The 20,644-nt window shown below is 35.9% G+C and overlaps 3 protein-coding genes across 5 annotated transcripts; all 3 read left to right on the forward strand.

The window, feature by feature from the left end:
* The first annotated feature begins 3,636 nt into the window (after positions 1-3,636).
* Positions 3,637-5,541, forward strand: epd (ependymin). Its single transcript, XM_051893509.1, has 6 exons — positions 3,637-3,844; positions 4,000-4,034; positions 4,439-4,573; positions 4,702-4,888; positions 4,990-5,074; positions 5,228-5,541. Exons 1-6 carry the CDS (start codon positions 3,760-3,762, stop codon positions 5,349-5,351), a joined length of 651 nt encoding a protein of 216 aa, XP_051749469.1. The 5' UTR covers positions 3,637-3,759; the 3' UTR covers positions 5,352-5,541.
* Positions 5,542-7,120: 1,579 nt separating this feature from the next.
* On the forward strand, positions 7,121-13,631 carry panx1b (pannexin 1b). 3 transcript variants are annotated; one of them, XM_051893507.1, is made up of 8 exons: positions 7,121-7,339; positions 8,804-8,940; positions 9,031-9,230; positions 10,003-10,208; positions 10,349-10,659; positions 10,789-10,939; positions 11,336-11,436; positions 13,509-13,631. In XM_051893507.1, exons 1-7 carry the CDS (start codon positions 7,159-7,161, stop codon positions 11,407-11,409), a joined length of 1,260 nt encoding a protein of 419 aa, XP_051749467.1. In that variant the 5' UTR covers positions 7,121-7,158; the 3' UTR covers positions 11,410-11,436; positions 13,509-13,631. The 3 variants fall into 3 exon arrangements, with proteins under 3 accessions (XP_051749467.1, XP_051749466.1, XP_051749468.1); XM_051893506.1 differs by lacking the exon at positions 13,509-13,631 and having other exon boundaries at positions 11,336-12,669; XM_051893508.1 differs by lacking the exons at positions 10,003-10,208; positions 10,789-10,939; positions 11,336-11,436; positions 13,509-13,631 and having other exon boundaries at positions 10,349-10,593.
* On the forward strand, positions 13,510-16,657 carry ins (preproinsulin). Its single transcript, XM_051893510.1, has 3 exons — positions 13,510-13,644; positions 13,775-13,959; positions 16,394-16,657. Exons 2-3 carry the CDS (start codon positions 13,782-13,784, stop codon positions 16,540-16,542), a joined length of 327 nt encoding a protein of 108 aa, XP_051749470.1. The 5' UTR covers positions 13,510-13,644; positions 13,775-13,781; the 3' UTR covers positions 16,543-16,657.
* Positions 16,658-20,644: the final 3,987 nt, after the last annotated feature.

Genomic DNA, 20,644 nt, shown 5'->3' on the forward strand with positions numbered 1-20,644 from the left:
TAGTGGCCTAAATAGTTGTTATGAAGAAGGAGGTTTGCTTTGTTTCTCCTTGATCTCTTATCCTATTTTTAATTTCATCTTTCCTGTTTTTAATCTGTTATACGTACACCTCTAAGGAGTATCTTGTTATTTCCTATAAGAGCCACACTGTTCTATTCAGGCCTATAAGGAGTTATTCACTCCTTAATGTTTGTAAAATGGAAGATGAGACCATACATGAATTTAGCTTTTCTTTGTTTTAAGTTGGGCTAACGCCCTAGATTTTGCTATATAAGTTCAATAAACTTTGGCTTCGAGTGAACAGCACTTCTCGTGTTTGTGTCATTCTTAGTCCCTGGTACCAGCATTCTACTCTGCTCTGCATTATTTCATTAAGTATTGGAGGTCCAATTATTTTACATCATTGTGGTTCTTTGTTTGACATTTTAATAATATATAAAAAAAAGTTTTCAAAATTTGAAGTGCCAGATTTTTAATATGGTTTCAGACTTTTGAAACCCAATGTGTAGTAGTACTATAGTACTGGTACTTTTCTTAATTTGGGCATATGCCTCCTCTATAAGGAAGTCTACCAAACCATGTCATTGGTTCTTCCTGGTAATCCCTTGAGAGATCCTTTGTGGAGGGGGCGAGAACAGAGAAGTGTAGGGCAGAAACCACAAGTGTGGAGGCGGAGCAAAATGGTGATGTACATTTTGTCATTTCTTGTTGCACAGTGGTGACTCGTGGGAGGGGGTAATTCTCAACTCAGAGACACCCACACAGATTTCACTGGGGGTCACGATGTCTACAGGCACTTATGACTCAAATGACTGTTCATGCATGAATAGGTAATAAACACGTGTTATGCTGACATATTTACTATTTTAAGTGTATAAGTGTATAATGCAGGCAAAACCATACTTTTGCATAACATGTTACGATATAATCAACATGAGACATAAACACACTTTTGATATCAACTTCCCTCCAGAAATGGTTCCAGTAGGCCTAGTTCTTCCTCATTTTTTTTTTTTCCAGCAGTGTCTCTATTTCTGTCTTGCTGTCATTCTCAGTCCTGACTCATCCAATACTGTATATTAGTTTTCCTTATGACACAAGAGTTTTGTTACACTTCTCAGCTGTCTCACTTCTCTCTTGCTCTCGCTCTCGCTCTCTCTCTCTCAATTTCTTTCTCCCCTTTTTTCTTTCTCAATTTCTCTTTCCCTTCTCATCATTTTTGTCATTCAGGACATCTGATCCAGTGCTGCAATGTTTATATGAACAACCCAATCCCATTTTAGTCAAGTGGACTAAATGAGTTTAATGGCCATCAAGTGAGATCAGATATGCTCTCAATATATATTCTGGTTCTTGTGGTATCTTCTTTTGTCTGGTATCACAATTTCTCCTTGAATCTGAAAGTGAAGACACTCAAAATTCAGGGATACGAAATACAGTCAGACAAACACTCATGCTCAAGTGTAGTTATTAATTATACTAAATGCTACTACTAATAATATTAATATGAATAATATTAGTAAACATTTTGTTGGTTGCGTGACAGTGTTGTCAAGAAAAAAATGCATATCTTCACAACTACAGAAAGAAAAAGAAAGAGAGAGAGCAAATAACAATACTTGATCCTGCATGGTAATCCTTGATCTGATGCTGGAATCCTAAAGGTGATCCCAGATCCCAAAACTGCTGAACATGCTTTAGCTGAACTATGAGATGTTGACGAGCACCTTCAGTCCCATTAGAGAAGAGTCCCTGATAGCCTGATGAATGAGGCTGGAACCCCTTGAGTCTCCGGTCTGCACACATTCAGAAGTTGATCAGGGGTAAAGGGGGCTGTTGCTTTCAAATGGTCCACAAGATGGCAATGAGAACCTAAAGCTATCACTGATTTTAGAATATTAGAAGGCTATTAGATATTAGATTCTCCATAGGCCAGCAGACCTCTTACCAGACCTTTTACATTTATTCACTTTACATAATATCAAGAGTATAATTATACAATTAGTGTTGCAAAACAGAGGCACACTTATCCTTAAAAACCAAAGTTACAGGAAAAACATTCCTGAAAACAATAATTTCCAGTTGTCAGGTTAAGCGGAAGTACCTCAGATGCTTTCAAGGACAAAGTGTCTGTGGAACTGATGTGTGGAGTTATTAAAAAAAATATCACTTTAAAACATTGTCTTGTTTCTATGAATAAAGTTACATTATAACAATGAAATATTGATATGTGGAAAATGTTCAGTCACATGTGATGGTAAATCTGTCGTTTAGTTTTGCCTTCTGGTTTGATGTTCCCTTTTGCCTAGAAAACAAGACTGCATCAAGCAGGGAAAGCAAATAAACTAAATTTCACCAGTCCCAAGTATCCCGCATTGACTCCAGCAGAACAGAGCTCACAAAGGTGAACATCTGGGCTCACCACACATAGATGGTCACCTCCTCTTTTGGTATTCATTATACATATTATTCTTTCATCCTAAATTCACAATGAAAAGCTTCTTTTGCTTTAAGGTTTTAGCTTTAAGCAAGTAACATAATTTACAGTTACACAGACAATGTTTGTACCAAACACCCACACAGGAATTGGAACTGTACTGACTTGCATTCTGAGTAAGAAAAGCATATGCCTAATGTATTTTTTTGAAATATCCAGATTTCGCAACATGAATCAGCTAGTGCGCAAAGCATTTCTTTAAAACTGATCTAAGAACAATTTTCCACACTTGGATCTTTACAATATAAAAGCAGATTTCAGAACCAATTCCTGACAATCCCTGTCATAAAACAGCGATAGTGAAAGTGGCCTACAAACCTTTAGGGGGATTTCTTGGGTCCTCTTTACAAGAAATCAGAATCAATACATTATATTCAAAACTCTTTTTGAAGTTTCTAGATATGCACTTGAGTTTCTGCATGTCTCAGGTGCAAAGATTCATCAGCAGCTGATTTTAACATTTGAAGCTTGTCTTCATCTTGTAAAATTACATGGGTGAAAAATCAACTGACCCGAATGTTTTCTTCACATTCATTTAAAAATTACAACTAGAACTAGACAAGAAACAATATGAAGAACCATGAAGAACTCTGTCAACTAGTCATAGCCGTCAAATTCTGTGACACTACAGTATTTTCTTTCAGTAAATATTTCATTTCTTGACTGCTAGAGGTTTTCCACTCTTACTTATTTTACATATTTGCATTTTTACGTCATGTGTGAATGAACGCTTTCCTCTTGTTCTGTGAACTGAAAGATCATTCTGGTCAATTCTTAAAACGTAAAAATCAGATACAAATGTAGATCTCTGTTAGTAGAACTCAGTGACGAGGAAAGTACCAGATGGGCTTTTGTTTTCACACCTGTATAACTGACATTTGTTTTTGTTTTGTTTTTCCTTGATTGAGACAGCACAATCATTACCTTACATGAACCAAAATCATGTGATGTGATACCAACTGTCCCTGGACTTGTGGTCTACCAGTATGGAGCCAGCACCCCTGAGTGCCGATCAGAGGCGGATGGGGGGGATTGTTTATTTAAATTAAGCTTTTTGTCTTGTAAATGGTCTTTTGTGCCAATTTTGTCCAGTTTTTTCATTTGCACTTACAACAGAAGGTGATGTCGAAACATCTTTTGTTTATTCCATTGCTGGATGTCCAAAAGGGAGGGGGCATTTATATGGGGTGCAGCGGTTATATATAAAAAGCACAATCTGAATGAGGGTGGAAGTGTCTGGACCTGAAGAAAGTTAGAGAGCAATGATGCATACAGTCAAGCTGCTCTGTGTGGTGTTCTCGTGCCTCTGTGCTGTCGCATGGGCTTCTTCTCATCGCCAGCCATGTCGTAAGAGCTTTACACATTTCTTGTCTTTGTGGTTAAAGAATAATCAGTTTTTGTAATATTACTGTTTTTTTTCCTCTAAAATGAGAATGAGAACGTGTTGAATCTGAAGCTGCAGATGATGTGGCAGAAATATTACTTTTTTATCTCTTTTTCAGATTCACCACCTTTGACCAGTGGAACAATGAAAGTGGTGAGTGTACAAAATTTCACAGGGATGTTTAAGAATTATAGCAGGCAGTTAGTAAGCAGTACAATTTGCCTTTAAAAAAATGCTGCATCATCTCAATACAAACACTTTTTTTTTCACTATTTATGAAACATTCTAATTCTAATGGGTATACAGCTTTTTAAGCTATACAAAAACAAATTTTAAGGTCTTTAGTGAAGGTATTCCCTTTAAAATGCATTTTAACTAGCCTGTGTTATAAAACATTTGAAACAAAATGCAAGGTTTTTAAAATCAAATATAATTTTCAATCCTTGAGAGTTATTTGAAACTTCTGAATTATTAAAAGCTAAATAAATAGTATGTTTACTGAAAAATTTAACATTCTTACTGTTCTCTTTTGTTTGACATGCAAAACACATATTCAGGTTTCAACGGGGGGTCATGACCTTGCATCTGGAGAGTTCAGTTATGACTCCAAAGCGAATAAATTTCGTTTTGTGGAAGACACTACTCACGCGAACAAAACTTCGTATATGGATGTGCTCGTACATTTTGAAGAGGTAGGCCTAGTCAGCAATTCTCTCTCTCTCTCTCTATTCCTCTTCCTCTTTCAGCTTGTGATTGAGTTTTTGTTGAATAAAAACTTTTCAGTCAATATAATATATAATAAAGCACTTTTTCCACACAGGGTACACTTTATGAGATAGACAGTAAAAACGAGAGTTGCAAGAAGGAGACTCTGCAGTTCCGTAAGCACCTGATGGAGATTCCACCCGATGCCACTCACGAGTCTGAGATTTACATGGGCAGCCCCTCAATCACAGAACAGGGACTCAGAGTCCGGGTCTGGAATGGAAAGTTGTCTGAACTTCACGGTCCTTACCCTTTTTCTTTTTTTAAAAAACTTTTTTGGTTATTCTATTGCTTTTCAAAATGAAAACAATCATGTTTACTTTTTGGCGGATTTCCTTTTCAGCTCACTACTCTCTGTCAACCACTTCCTGTGGCTGTTTGCCGGTCTCTGGATCCTACTATGGTGAGAAGAAGGACCTTCTCTTCAGGTAAAGCAGAGATGCCTTATAGGAACACTATTTAGAGTACTGCAGAGTATTAAAGTTTCTCTTAAAACATTTCTTCTGGAGAATGACTATGCATTTTATTGTATCCTGCATTTTTTCATATGAGTCAGTTAACTGAGCTATTTTCTGCTTCAGTTTCTTTGGTGTTGAAACAGAAGTTGATGACCCACAAGTCTTTGTGCCCCCGGCCTATTGTGAGGGCGTGGCATTTGAGGAGGCCCCAGATGACCACAGCTTCTTCGACCTGTTCCACGACTGAAAAAAAACATGAGATGATATACAAACTGCCAAAGATGGCTACACGCAATAATAAAAAGAGCATTTAAATCAAAATATTTCCTGTATTTCTTCAGAAAATGCCTGCAGTTTCTATCTCACTATCTTTTTTTTGTCTTTGCAACTTGTTTCTTCACTCTAATTAAGTCAATAAAGCTGAGCTTTCACTGAAATCCATTTTTTGTCTGTTTGAAAAATGAAAAATAATCATGAAGCTGTGTGGACAATAGCGGTGCTAAGATATGTGGAGATTCTGTAAAGAATTAATCATCCTTGCAGAGAAAGAAGGAAAAAGTTACTAAAAGTACTAATTACCAGGTACCATCTAAAAGTGTGTGAACTATGTGCAATGGAGTGACAAAAATGTCATACATTCATATGCACCATCAACCATGTTATTGAACAGTTTATGCTTCTATATAAACTCTGGAGGACTGAATAAATGCTACATTCTCAAGCATGAATGGTAAATGTGATGCATCTCTTTACTTAGGCTACTTGTTTGTTTGTTTGTTAGTTTCAATAAGAAATAGCCTGAATATCCCAAAATTCCTTTGTTTGTCTGTATTCAATCATGGACAAGCCATGCAAATGGCGTGGCGTGGTCAATGTCACTGACAGTAAGAAAAAAGGTTGTGGGAAGCCACGCTGCTGTCTTGTGAACACTGCATGGAGCCTCCATCTGACGTCTCTTCACTGTCTGTGGTTTACCTAACCAGCACCTCACTGTCTCACAGCAAAGTCAGGGAAATTTCCCAACTTCAGTGGTTACAGCCACTACTAATTCATTTTTTTCTCACTTATTTTTTGTGTGTGTGTTCTTTACATTTTATACTCATATTCTTTTCTTTATGGTTCATACTTATAGTGACATGTGCAATCCTGGACAGACAGCAAACAATGGAATTTTCCTGTTTAATTTCACCTCAAAACTCTCTGTTACTTCCTGTAGCTGTCCTTACAGTCTATATTTTTTCTTAAAGTAACCATCATGACATGGACATTATTAATTTCTGAATTGTAAACAGGATTTTCTAAATAAAACTGCATGTAAATTGTTTGTTTGATTATGCAGGTGTCAAATAATAAGACCAATAAGGTATTATTTGACCAAATAAATGGGGACCTCTTGGCAAAAGAAAAGAGTTCAAATACTACTTGCATAACAAATTAAACAGAACTAGCAAGCGTTTGCACTATATGTTTCTGTATACATTTATATATACATTATAAATAAAGTGAAAGTGAAGTGACATGTGGCTAAGTATGGTGACCCATACTCGGAATTTGTGCTCTGCATTTAACCCATCCAAGTGCACACACACAGCAGTGAACACACGCACACCGTGAACACACCCTGAGCAGTGGGCAGCCAATGCTGCAGCGCCCGGGGAGCAGTTGGGGGTACGGTGCCTTGCTCAAGGGTCTCACCTCAGTCGTGGTATTGAGGGTGGAGAGAGCGCTGGACATTCACTTCCCTCACTGACAATCCCTGCCGGACCTGAGACTCGAACCCATGACCTTTGGGTTACAAGTCCGACTCTCTATCCATTAGTGTCCTTCATATTTTATTGCTGCCTTTGTGTGTGTAAAAGTGTGTAATGCCCTTTTTAAATATTTAAATATTTTTTAAATATATACTTAATAGTTGGACAACTGACTCAAATAAAGTGAACTATTGTAAGGTTTCTGATTCCCTCTTATGTTGTTGTTATTGGTTGGTGAACCGTGCGCGTAACCCTGCCCACCGGAACTAGCGGTGCACTTGGCAAATACATTTCATCTTAACAATGGCTATAGCGCGCGTTGCGACTGAATATGTGTTTTCTGATTTTTTATTGAAAGAACAGAGTGAATCTAAGTATAAAGGCTTGCAGCTGGAACTGGCCACAGACAAACTGGTCAGTTTTATCGCGGTTGGGCTTCCTTTGTTACTCATCTCACTCGCCTTTGCACAAGAAGTCTCTGTGGGTCAGTAAAACATTTTATCACAGCTACCGGAATTTGCGTAAAACATCAGCAAGGTTTACTTTGAAACGTCCGATAGAGAAACGGTGGTTTAAACTTGTTGAGATATACAGGTTCAAATTCAAAAACATGAAGCCCATCTCTACCTTTTAACGGATTTGTACAGAAAAGCTGCCAATTGTTGAAAGACACTCGCTAAATCAAGACTAATATTATTAATAATTCGCAATACTATTTAACATTCGCCAAAACAATTAAGGACGTATTTTTACACAACTTATCGTCGATTACTTGAACAAAGACCAGAGCCAATTGCTAATCGGTTTTGTGTATCCAGAATGGGCGCGTCACTGTTGCTGATGCGTCATGAGCGATATGCGCGTTAACAAAACGTGAGACAAATGCAGCGATTTATAAGCATGCGAACTGTTAACATCGTTTTTTTGCAGGATAAATGCCCTTACAATAATTATAATACTTATAAACTATTTGATCAATGATAATAGCCTACTTATAATTATTGGGGCCAGTCGTTTTCCACGAACATTGTGACCATTGTTTTTTTTTTGTTTTTTTTTTCTCTCCAGCCACTGTTATTGAGGGAGTGTTATTTGTCTCAGTGAAAGAGAGACGGGGGCAGAAGTACCACACTTCTTCAATCACAAAACTATTATGCTTAGTAAAGTTGTGCCTTCCTAAGACAAAGGAGTGGGATTGTTTCACAAAATTTAGCAATCAATCTAATACCCGTTTTATCTATTTTATCTCTGAGCTGTTGCTTAATTTGCAAAACTATATCGTATCGTGTGGTTGTAAGGTCTATCGTAACACTATTTATTAAAAAAAAAAAAAAAAAAAAAAAAAGTATATCTAAATTAAAACCAATCATTATTCCATCAAAGTAGTTCCAAACTGCCAACGGAATTGGAATTTTTTATTTATTTTATTTATTTTTTTGTCAATACATTCGAAGTCAGTGGCCTCCAATATTGTTTGGATACCAACATTATTCAAAATATATTCTTTTGTGTTCTGAAAATGATGACAGAATTTTATTTTTTGGGTGAACTATCTCTTTAAGAATCATTCCAAAATATTAATGGTACAGTTACTTTTGGAAGTACAGACTTTAAGAAACATTATGTAGAATAGTAATCTGTAAATTATGAAGGAAGCAATTGTTTCTGGTGTCCTCTACTCGCTAATATGGTGATGAACAAGATGGATGTTTTCAAAGAGATTTATAAATTGTCACAAAGCAGACTTACATAGTGCACTTAAATACCATGTTTAATCAGCAATATTTTTTGCTCATAACAGAGATGCAAAAACACTATTATATGTATTTTTGTGTGTTTAAGCAGCATATATGAGTATTTTTGAGATGAGATGAATCAAATTTCCATCACATAGCTATTTTGTTCTCTTTAGGTAAGAAAATGACTTGTGTAATCCCCTCTCCCTTAGGTACACAGATCACATGTTTTCCACCCACTAACTTCACACTGAGACAGGCTGCGTATGTGGACTCATTCTGCTGGGCCGCAGTAGAGCATCACCCTACAGACAATGGGGCTGATAGCGCCCCCCTTCATCTACACAAGGTAATGTGCTTGGTTATGGGTGACAATGGCATATTAAAAGAGATTCCTTGTTGCTTGTGTTTGTCTTATTCTCTGTCTCTTTACCTTCAGTTCTTTCCTTATATCCTTCTGCTGGTCGCCGTCCTCATGTATATACCTGCTCTATTCTGGCGTTTCACGGCGACCCCTTCCCTATCCTCTGACCTCAGTTTTATCATGGAGGAACTTGACCGTTGCTACAACCGTGCCATCCGTCTGGCCAAGAGCCTCACATCCCAACAAGACAAAGACACTGCAGAAGACCCACACAGGTGTAGTGCACTGAACATTTTCAAAGCGCCGGCTATAACGGCAACCTGAAGTTTACATTTTCAGTTGTGACAAATACAGTTTTTGATTGTTGGTGTTTGCAAGCTGCCTCTAAATTTGCCTAATTCATTATCAGTTGTTCAAAAATATTTGAATATATTTTAAAATGTAATTTATTCCTGTGATGGTAAAGTTGAATTTTCAGCATCATTACTCCAGTCTCCAGTGTCACATGGTCCTTCAGAAATCATTCTAACATGCTGATTTGGTGCTCAGGAAACATTTCTTATTATCTACAGTGCCATCAGAAGTCTAAAAACTGCGGGGAACCACAAGGGGGATCTTTTTTTTTTCAGGATTTTTTGATGTGTAGAAAGTTCAAAAGAACAGCATTTATTTGAACCATCTTACTGTTTGATCAATTTAATGCATCCTTACTGATTAAAAGTTTTTTAAAGTTATTTTTTAAACTTCTTTTAAAAATCATACTGACTCCATACTTTTAACTGTAGTGTATTTTAAAAATCTGTGACAAAAAATGTCTTTTGATGTATCAATTAAATTCACTAGTCATTTTACCTTTTATTATTTTTTTGTTAGTTTCTTGTATGAAAGCTTGCGAACAACTGACTTTGCTTTTTAAACTTCCTTTCTATTTCTTTTCCTTCCTTCAATCATAACCCAAAACTATAAATATCCATAATATTCTGGTTCTACTGATCTTAACCTTAATCTTAAATTCTCTCCTTCTCTCTTTCTCTTTCTCACTCTCAGTGGTCTTGAATTGACTGAAGCTTGTTTTAAGTACCCTCTGGTAGAGCAGTACTTAAAGACAAAACGTTCATCATGGGCTTTGGCTGCAAAATATCTGCTTTGTCGGGTTTTAACATTCCTCACTTTACTGCTGGCCTGCTCTTATCTGACCTACTACATCCTTTGGGTTTCACACAGTGATCAGTTCTCCTGTAACCTGCGCAGAGGTGTGTGCTAGATAGTGTGCATTTCCACACAAGGGTTACACTGCAGGAATGAATATAAAAATATGATGGTGAAAGTGTGTGTCTAATCATATTATGATGTTTGTTCTCTGAATTGTGTGTGTGTGTGTGTGTTTCACCAGGTATATTGGTAAATGAAAGTGTGGTGCCAGATGCAGTTCAGTGTAAGCTAGTGGCAGTGGGTGTTTTTCGTCTCCTAAGTTGCATGAATCTGGCGGTGTATTTACTGTTAGTACCAGCTGTGGTGTACGCTGCCTTCCAACCTGCTCGTCAGCACCAGCGTGCTCAGTTCCTCCGTCCATACCACCTCCTGCCTGCTTTCGGACACGTTCTGGATTTGCAGCCTTCTACCCGGCGCTATGATGACCTCAGCATCTACCTGCTGTTCTTGGAGGAAAACTTGAGTGAGCTTAAGAGCTACAAATGTTTGCAGGTTTGTACATGTGTGCATTTGAATGTTTAAATTTTCTGCATCTGTTTATTTCTTTGTCTAATATCTCATTCTCTGATCTAGTGTCAGTGAGTGAAGACTAATACATTTGTTTGTGATTTGTGTACACAGGTATTAGAGCTGCTGTCGGAAGGAGGGGAAGCCGCGTTTGACACTATGTGTCTCCTCAGGACTCTAGGACAAGTGAGGACTGACATGGTGGACAGAAAACAAGCCCAAACTGTCAATGGAAATGCAGAGAAAGAAACCTCTGAACTAAAGGGTGAGTGTGACATCAGGACGACACACAGTGTAACGTAAGTCACAGTTACCTGCTGTAGTGTCCTTGTTTTTAATAACTCCTCCACTAATGATTCACAGTTTGTTTATTAGTTCACAATTCCGTAGATTCATCACAAAGCAACACACCATGAACCACCGTAAGAGCTAGAGTATGTTGTCTTTTCTTCACAGATAATCTGCCATTTTGTATAATTTATTGCTGATATGATGTTGGTTTATTAAAAGAAATAAATGTGAATCCAATGAAATACAGCTTTGAACAAAAGTTTGATTATGAGATTGATAGTGACTCAGAAAGTAAAAAAAGGTAAAGCACCCAAATAAAAAAACACCAACTGTTGCTAAAGCAGCTCACATGAATGTGTTTTGTCTCTAGATGTCTCTTCTGTTCTGCTGGATGATGGAGTAAGCTGCAGCTGTGTGAAAGATGGAAGACACAGGGTGGTCTAATATATTACACTAAAAGTGTACATGCATGTAAGCATCTATAATCATCAGGTAAATTCGTTTTCAAAAGCTGTACTACTGACACAAACTGTTAAAGTCAGACAAATCACATTACAAATAAATTAGTTTACATGGATATTGAATGTGAAGGTAATATTATGTAATGCTTGAATACAACACTGAGACAATTTACTAATTTACTAACTGCAGAACTGAGCTGCATGTTTTTCTATGCCTTAAATTTATAGAAATGGAATGAATGTTTTTTTTTATAAATTCATCAAGTTATTATGAAGTTGATGAAATGTTAAGCCCCATATTGTATGCATTGTGTAAGCAATGTTACAACATATTCTGGGTTTTCATTTGTAGGTATTGTTGCAACAATTAAATAATTATTAGAAATTAATAATTAAAATGTTACTGAGAAGAATACTAACAACTAACTTCTGCCAATATTGCTTCTTGGTAACAAACACATTTAAGCAATTATTCCTTTCATACAAATCAATTAAATAACTTTGAATGTTTTAAAGTTGGAAGTTTACGCAAACATGCAAATCTGTGCATCATATATTAAGAAAAGATTTTTGAAATGACTGCAAGTGTATAATGTGACTAAAAATCCATCAAAGCCATCTCTTCATTAAAACCATTTTATTGCCATCTTACATGCATCATGAGCTTGCAAAGTGAAGAAAATGGGTTTGTTTCCCTGAGGCAATATCATAAAAAAAGGGTTAAGATAGAAGTGATTTATTCATTTAATATATAAATGATGTCTTATGATATGGGTTTTGCTGGGTAATTTAGGGTGATGGACTTAACATAGGCTCCATTTCAAAAGGCTAACGCCTCATGTAATAACACACTACCTACGTAAAAGCAATAATCAAATATACAAACTGTGATGATAGATGCAATATAAATTATATTTCACTGTTAAATATTTTGCAGATTCAGTTTTACACATTTATTTGATATGGACTTATTGTTTTATATTGTGTCAGAGATGTTTATTTTATAGCTCTTATTGTAATTGTTATCATGCCTCTTTACATTTAGATATGTTAAAACTGCATGTTTTCAAAGGTGAGCACTTCAAACATTGTTTAAAAAAAAGTTGTAAATAAATAAATTTCTTTAAATGTTCATTGGTGTTTGCTTATAGCCATAAACATAAGAAGGTGGACTGCATTCAGGAAATGTGCTGTAGAATACATACTTTTATTGTAAAATAAAAAGCACCCCCATAAAACTGTATTTTCCTCTCTTGTTAGCTTGGATCCATATATCTTTGGCACATTCACTGCATGATGACAATCACTATACTATAAAAACTGCTTTATTATAAGATAACCTTAAAAAGGGCCGAAAGTCATGAAGTTCAGCACTAATGTTACATTAACAGCTTCTCTTTGTGTACTGCTAAATATGTTAAATATGCTAAAATATATTCTATTCTAAAAAATGTTGCAATTTTTATGAAAAAATAAGACACATCACATATAATGTAAATGGAATTTCATACAAAGCTGTTTTTGTTAAATAATAGCAGATGATGCTATATGATACATTTTTCCAAGTAAACCACTTTTGTGGCTGAAAACACTACAATTCTACAAATCTGTAGAACATTACGAAAGTTTGTGGTAGTTTGCTATGAAATCTTTCAAAAACAGGCCACTATATTGACTAATTGCACATCTTCATTGCTAGAAAACGTCAGTGAGGACGTCACAAACATTACTAATGACTAATGAGACATGTAATTCCATTTTCTCGAGAATGAGATGCTTGGAGATATTCTGCTGTTTCACTGAAATGATCTTTACATAGAGAAGCCACCAGCTGTCACCACAGCAGATCCATGATCAGGCTATTCTGTGTAAACTACTTTCCTCAACACTTATTAACAATTAACCAATACTCACTTGAGATTGACAGCACAGGCTACTAGACCTGCGTGAGCAGCAGAATGTGTTTGTCTTTCATGAGCGTAGTATCACTCCGGAGTTCATGTGAATTGGTTGGGCAAACACCGCTAATGTGGCATGTGTAATTGGACGGTCACTTAAAAGAGTTAGTGTGTTTGCGCACAGGATTCGTTTTCCGCTGATTCAGGCAAGACTGCAAAACATGCCTAAACGCATGTATAAAAGTGAGAAGGACACGCTGTTCGTCCCAAACCATCTCTCCTCTACCATCTCTACCATTCCTTGTCTGCTTCAAGAACAGGTAAGTGACCAGCAAGATGGTAAATCAACAGAAAATGCTATTGTAACTCGTGTACAGTTGATGCAACTTTATGCATGTAGACGTACATTTGTTTTATCAGTAAAAGGGCATATATCTGTTTTTCTGTCAGTGTGACCATGGCAGTGTGGCTCCAGGCTGGTGCTCTGTTGTTCCTGTTGGCCGTCTCCAGTGTGAACGCTAACGCAGGGGCCCCGCAGCACCTGTGTGGATCTCATCTCGTCGATGCCCTCTACCTGGTCTGTGGGCCAACAGGCTTCTTTTACAACCCCAAGAGAGATGTTGACCCTCTTATGGGTAAGAAAGACTATGTTTCTAGTTAAAGAGCTTTGAAAGGTAGTGCTGTTCACTACTATTGATGACAATGATAAGATGATAAAAAAGTAATAATACTCTGGATACTGCAAAGATATTTCAGGTATTTAATTTTGCACAGTGTACCCCAGCCAACATTGCATGGTGGGGTCAATGTAGGCACGATATAGGCTTGTGGTATGGATCCTACATGGGTTTGTCCATGAGTTCCAGGGGTTCTGAATTATCCCATACTGGCTAATGGAACCCATAAACAAATCCATGTAGGGCCCATAGTCTATTTTATGGACCTTTGAAATGCAAATAGCATGAATAAGTAAATAAATAAAACTGAATAAAGCAGGTGTTCAAAATAATAATATAAGCAATTTTTCATAATAATGTAAGCAATTCAAGCATAAACATATGCTCAACGAAACCTAAATGATGTGTAAGAACAAACCTCTTCTGGAAGCTCAAATGTGCTGCGTAATAGGGCTGCACAATTTGGAGAAAAATTCTAATTGCGATTTTTCTGGTTAAAATTGCGATTTGCGATTTAAAATGCGATTTTATAAAACAAATGAAAAAAAATTATAAACAATACCAGGCTTGTTTTGCTTGTTTGTAGGGCTGCACAATTTGGCCTGAAATTTAGTGCTAATATATTATTTTGACTAATTATTTTTATTATTATTATTATCATTATTGCTAAATAAAAATATTAAACCAAATAAGAAATATTACTGTTGTAATAACTTTCATTATTAAAGTATTTAGCATCAGTATTTAATTATAAATATAACTATAATAATTAGAAAATAATATTTAAAACTTGTATGACAAAATTTGGGGTTACCTGTTAACATGCAAGCAGTATGTCTATAAATCATTAGAAAGGTCTAAGGATTTATTATCAAATATTATATTATTATGATAAAAATCTGTCTCAATAATTTCTTTCTTTTTGTCAGGAGGTATGCAAAATCAAAAATGGAGTCCCTGTATTTAATATGATTACGTGATTCTAATGCATCCACTGTGGAAAAAAACCCTGTACACTTATGTACGTTAGAGAAAAACATATTGATTATACTGTATGTTCCCCTCAAAGATCTTTAGAGAGAGCAATTCTTTTTCCTATTTTTACCCTGAATAGGATTGAGTGAGCTTTACTTGCCACTAAACATGTCTGTTTCATACTGGACGCCGGAGGGCGCCCTTGAGCAGATACTCCAAATACTCCAAATATACGCAATATAACAAATGCTGTTCCAGGAAATCCCCAATGGGCATCATGCTATAGCTGTGACTGAATAAAAAGAAGGTAGAAACGCTTTGATTGATTAAACATGAATAAAATAAACAGACGACTACAACAATACATGGTTTATATGTTTTCTTCAAGCCTTCTCGGGTATTTCCGTAATAATAAAGTATATTTATAATCTAATGCTAATCAAAATGCTATTTCAAACACTCAATTGACGTTATGAAGTGAGTTTGGAGTAAAAACACATTAAATGTTGTCTTTTGTTAGAAAAGAAGTTCATAAAGGCTTCTCATGTTTGGAAAGTTTGTATATTTGATGTGTGTTGCTTTTTCTAATGCAGTGCTCTCAGATGGAGCGTCATTTACTACTGATCACAGAGCAGCTCTTCACTAACACGCTGTGTACATATTTATATAATTAAAAATCGCAGCCTTTGCGATGTCATAATCGCACTAAGCCAAATCACGATTTCGTTTCGATTACGATTAATCGTGCAGCCCTACTGCGTAACTAATGAGGTTCATTCTCGTGTGTTACGCAGCACGTTTGAGCTTCCAGAAGAGAATTGTTTTTGTGTGTCATTCAGGTTCGGTTGAGCTTTTGTTTGTGTTCGGTGATCAATGTTCATATGTGAGTAAAAGCCTAAATTTAATCTGTTCATCATATAAAGCGATCGAGTCTCTTCAAAAAAAATTGACTAAACCACTTGATTCATATGGCTTAGTTTTCCGATCTCTTTATGAACTTTTTGAAGCATCAAAGTTACAATTGTGTAGGCTGTCTGTGGAGGGACAGGAAGCTCTCAAATTTCATCAAAAAGATCTTCATTTTGATTCCAAAGATGAACAAAAGTCTTACGGGTTTGGAACGACATTAGGTAATTAATGACAGAATTTTCATTTTTGGGGGGAACTAACCCTTTAAGTGTGTAAAACAGGCTTCACAGTATCTCATCAAGGCTAGGCATATTTTGTTGGCAATTCAAGATGATTTTAACCCCAGTGTCAATAAATAAAGGTCTGATCTGATTGTCTACTTTTTTTTTTTATCTAAATGAATGGTGAACTACAAAGAATTAACTTCAAAATAAGAATTGGCTCAGTTGTACACTAATATTAAACTAGACTAATGTCAGGATTTTCTCTATTATTGTATTTTTCCCAGGTTTCCTTCCTCCTAAATCTGCCCAGGAAACTGAGGTGGCTGACTTTGCATTTAAAGATCATGCTGAGCTGATAAGGAAGAGAGGCATAGTGGAGCAGTGCTGCCACAAACCCTGCAGCATCTTTGAGCTGCAGAATTACTGTAATTAAAGAACCTATATGTCCTGTGACAGCTGTCAATGACTTCACCACCTGTTTGCACACAGGTATCAGCCTTAATGCTCTTGATTTGTTTTTCATAGAAAATAAAATTTTATCAAATGAATGCAGGACTGTTTGTATGACTACATTGCAGTTTATATAACCAATTTAAAATTACAGTCATTTAAATGAGAAAACAATGCAGAATTATTTGATGTTAAGAACAGAAAGATAAACATAAATCAAACAAATTAATTCAGCACCATCTGAGTTTTCCTGATTGAGATTCAGACTGTGCTCAGATTCTGGAACTTTTAGTTTTTGGTGCAAGAAACTTCAACTAACATTCTATGTGGACAAAACATGTAGAATATGGCTTCTTCACTGTAAGCTAGTGGTGCAGTTGCAAGGTTGTGACATCAAATTATATAATGTTTCATAGTTCCTGAATGCAAGGTTCATTTTTAGTAAATTAACAATTATGAGGGTGATATTTCTCCAATTCTGTGTAACAATGTCCCACTAAATGTTGTGGGATAATATGTTATGAAATGTAGTGTCTGGACCAATCAGACACACAATTATTCATTATATTTAATGAATTATCCAGAAACTCGCTCTCTCAAACTTCTGTGAACCCATCCCCCTAAAACTGCAACTAGCATCCCAAATGTAGCTAACACACAGGCAGAACTAGGTGTCCTGTTACAGGACACAGGAAAACTGATAAGAACTTTTATGATCAGAAAGAATTTTGCAGAGACTAGTGACTCTGACTTCATTCTTTCTGAGAAGGACAAATAAACCCTCTTAATCCTATATATTCTATATATAACCACTTGAGAAATGTATAAACATGTATCCAATTTTCCCATCTCATGACTTTACTTTTATAGGCTTTATGTATTAATTCTCTCTTATGAACTATTTTGGTATTAATGTTTCAGAGTTGCAAATTTATAATTACCTAAAATCACATGGGTAGCATGTTTGGTATCTGTGGACTCTCGTAACTTTCGTTTCCTATTCGGTAATTTATGTTACATGTTACTAACTTTGTGACACAGTAGTATTATAAGAATCTAGAAGGTTCTTCTCTCAAACATCCAAACCAATGTCTTATGCTAATATCTTGCTACAGAACAAAGACTCGTAAAAGTTTCCCTCTGAACGGAAACCTCCTTATTGGCTCAGACACCTCAAGAGGGTGTGACATCTTCACCCTTTAAAATCACTGATAACAAGATCACAGGCCTCTCTCTTTTCCTGTACTGAAAAATGCTGATGTGAAGATGATGCTAAGAAGCTAGAAGCTTCAAAGGAACCCCAAGCTTGTGCTTCACCAAAGATCCTCTGAATCCAACTGGTTCTCTTTCATCAAGACAATATCAGCAAAGATTGAATGGGAGCCTCCACAAATTGCATCAGGACAGTTTTAATTCAAATGGGCGAGACATGCAAGTATCAAACTTAGTCTCATTATTTGACACATTGAGTATCCTTACCCCTTTTAAAGAAGGGCCTGTTAAAACTAAACTGATGGTTTTCTCAAGGCTGTGGATCTTCTGAATTTCAAACAGTGCTGTAACTTCTTGCTTTCCTGTATTCTGCTTCAGCTCTCTCTTTCTCTTGGTAAACTGTAAATGTATGTGTGTGAATGTTAGAGTAGTTAAGTGTTTAGTCTAGTTAATAAAGTCTTGTTCATGTCACACGTAAAGTTGTCCGTGTTTCATGCTCATACTGGAGTCCCTATTCATACAGATCCTGACTACATGCTCTGAGTAGTACTTTACATAAGATTGTTGTTTCCCATAACCTGGAAATGAACATTTCTTAGAATTAATCAACAATTAACACTGTGCGTTCATTGGACAACAGGTTAATTGATTGTAATATTAATTTTATTACATTAAGTTAATTTTATTAACTGATCCAAATATTTATAATTAATTATAACTAGTTATGATTAATTATTCATATTTCTTTTGAGCTAATTTGCTACAGAAATTTCAAAGGTGCCAAAAGGTATCAACTTTTTAGAAATAGTAGCCTATACTATAGACTTGCTACTTAAGATACACACTTAATTCTCACTATATATAGCCTTATATGTGATGATTATAAATATATTACTATAAGGACAAGCAGAGGTTGAATTGTAAAAAAAAATATATATATATATATATATAAAGGGGGATGGTGTGGTCATCGGCAAGGGGGCAAACATTTTTATTGGTTTAAATAGACATTATTCATTAAATTATTTATATCATTGTAGTATTGGATGAGTGACCACCAGACTCTCTCTCAGCGTGCATACGCACAGATTTGATATTAGAGTGTGCGTATGCCTAAATCCACACCAACGCTCATATTTATAAAAACGGTCTTTGATGTGGAAAAGTGCTTAGCGCCATGTCAGGGTCTGAGCAGACGTACACACTTTTCCTTGTCAGAGTACTGCAGGTTTTTGGAAATCTAAGCTATTCTTGCAGCTCGCCAATCTAAATTAAAGGATTTGGACGAAGACTGGTGATCTTTTATATGAAAATGACATTAATTAGGTGTTGTTTACAGCACGGAGAACTGAAACCATTCAGCTGCACGCAAGTTCAAGATCATTTGCGATTTATAGATTTCACATCTGAAATAGAGGCGCTCGTTTTCTGTGTATACGTTTATTCTATAAATCACGCATACACACATCTGAGAAATGATTGTAAGATTTTACTATTTTATAAATGAGGCCCCAGATCTCTCCAGATCTCAGCAGAGGAGGATTAAACAACTACACAAACAGCATTACAGCTTCACATATTACTAACCATACTGACTTTATTTCTGTCATCCAGCTACAGAACTTCTTATTGAGAATTAACAGAAGTTTAACATTCATGTTTGTTTCATTTGTAGTCACCATAATGGTGATTGGTGTTTCCATTACTTGGGCTCTTAACTCTTATATGTCTTTATTACAATAATTATTGCAAAATAGCATGAATTACTGATGTCATTTGAAATATAATAATCGTGATTTGCCCTTAATGCATTTAAAATACAAACCCTGTTTTATCGAAACATGAGCTCACACTGTATTGCAGAAATCAAAAGATGAGCAAAAAAAAATCATTTACAATGACAAACACAGATATGAGCAATCAGCGTATGAATCTCAACAATGGTGACAACAAAATATTCATACAAGATCAACTCTGGACATCACAAAAAGCTACTAAAAGAAAACAAAAACCACAGCAAAAAATAAAAGCAAATATTTAAAGTTAAAGAAAATAGGACAATTCATCTGCATAATTTAGTCATGCTATGATGCATGCTGGGAGTTTTGTACTATTGTTTCCAGCATGCATTGCGGCATGATGAAGAGGTTATCATCTAGTGGTCTAATCTTACACAGTGTTTTTTTTTTTTTTTTTATCATGTAGATGTAATGCAGTTAATTTCAACTTAATAATAGTCTGTTATAGAATATATTACGGCATGAAGCATGTCACCATTGCTGAGATTTATATTTCTACGTAAGAGGGTCTATGGTTGGAAAAAGATGCTTGAAACGCCCTACAACAATCAACTTGAAGCTTTCATCTACACACCCACTGAAGCTAAGTAGGGTCAAGCCTGTTTTCTATCTGGATGACAGACTGGGTAACTGTGGGATCAACTTGTCATCTGAGTGGGTCCTAATGCCCCAGTACAGTCGCAATAAGCTGTGTTGTATAAAGGGTGTAATCCTAGTGTAAAATAGCCCATACATCACATAATGCCCAACACCCCAGTAACGATCATTAAAATCTTGTAATGAAACAAAACCAACCATCACAGAAATGTCGTAATGGAACAAAACAGGCCGTCACTGAAATCTCGTAAAGGAACATAACCAACTGTCATTGATATCTCATAAAGGAACAAAACTGACTGTCTTTGAAATCTCGTAACAGAAGAAAACAGAACATCATGTAATAAAACAAAACCAAATGTCTTTGAAATCTCATAATGGAGCAAAGCTGATCATCATTGAAATGTCACAATGGAACAAAACAGACCATCATTGAAATCTCATAAAGGAACAAAACTGACTGTCATTGAGATCTCG

The sequence above is a fragment of the Ctenopharyngodon idella genome, chromosome 5 (genome assembly GCF_019924925.1).
Source record: "Ctenopharyngodon idella isolate HZGC_01 chromosome 5, HZGC01, whole genome shotgun sequence".
Lineage (NCBI taxonomy): Eukaryota > Metazoa > Chordata > Actinopteri > Cypriniformes > Xenocyprididae > Ctenopharyngodon > Ctenopharyngodon idella.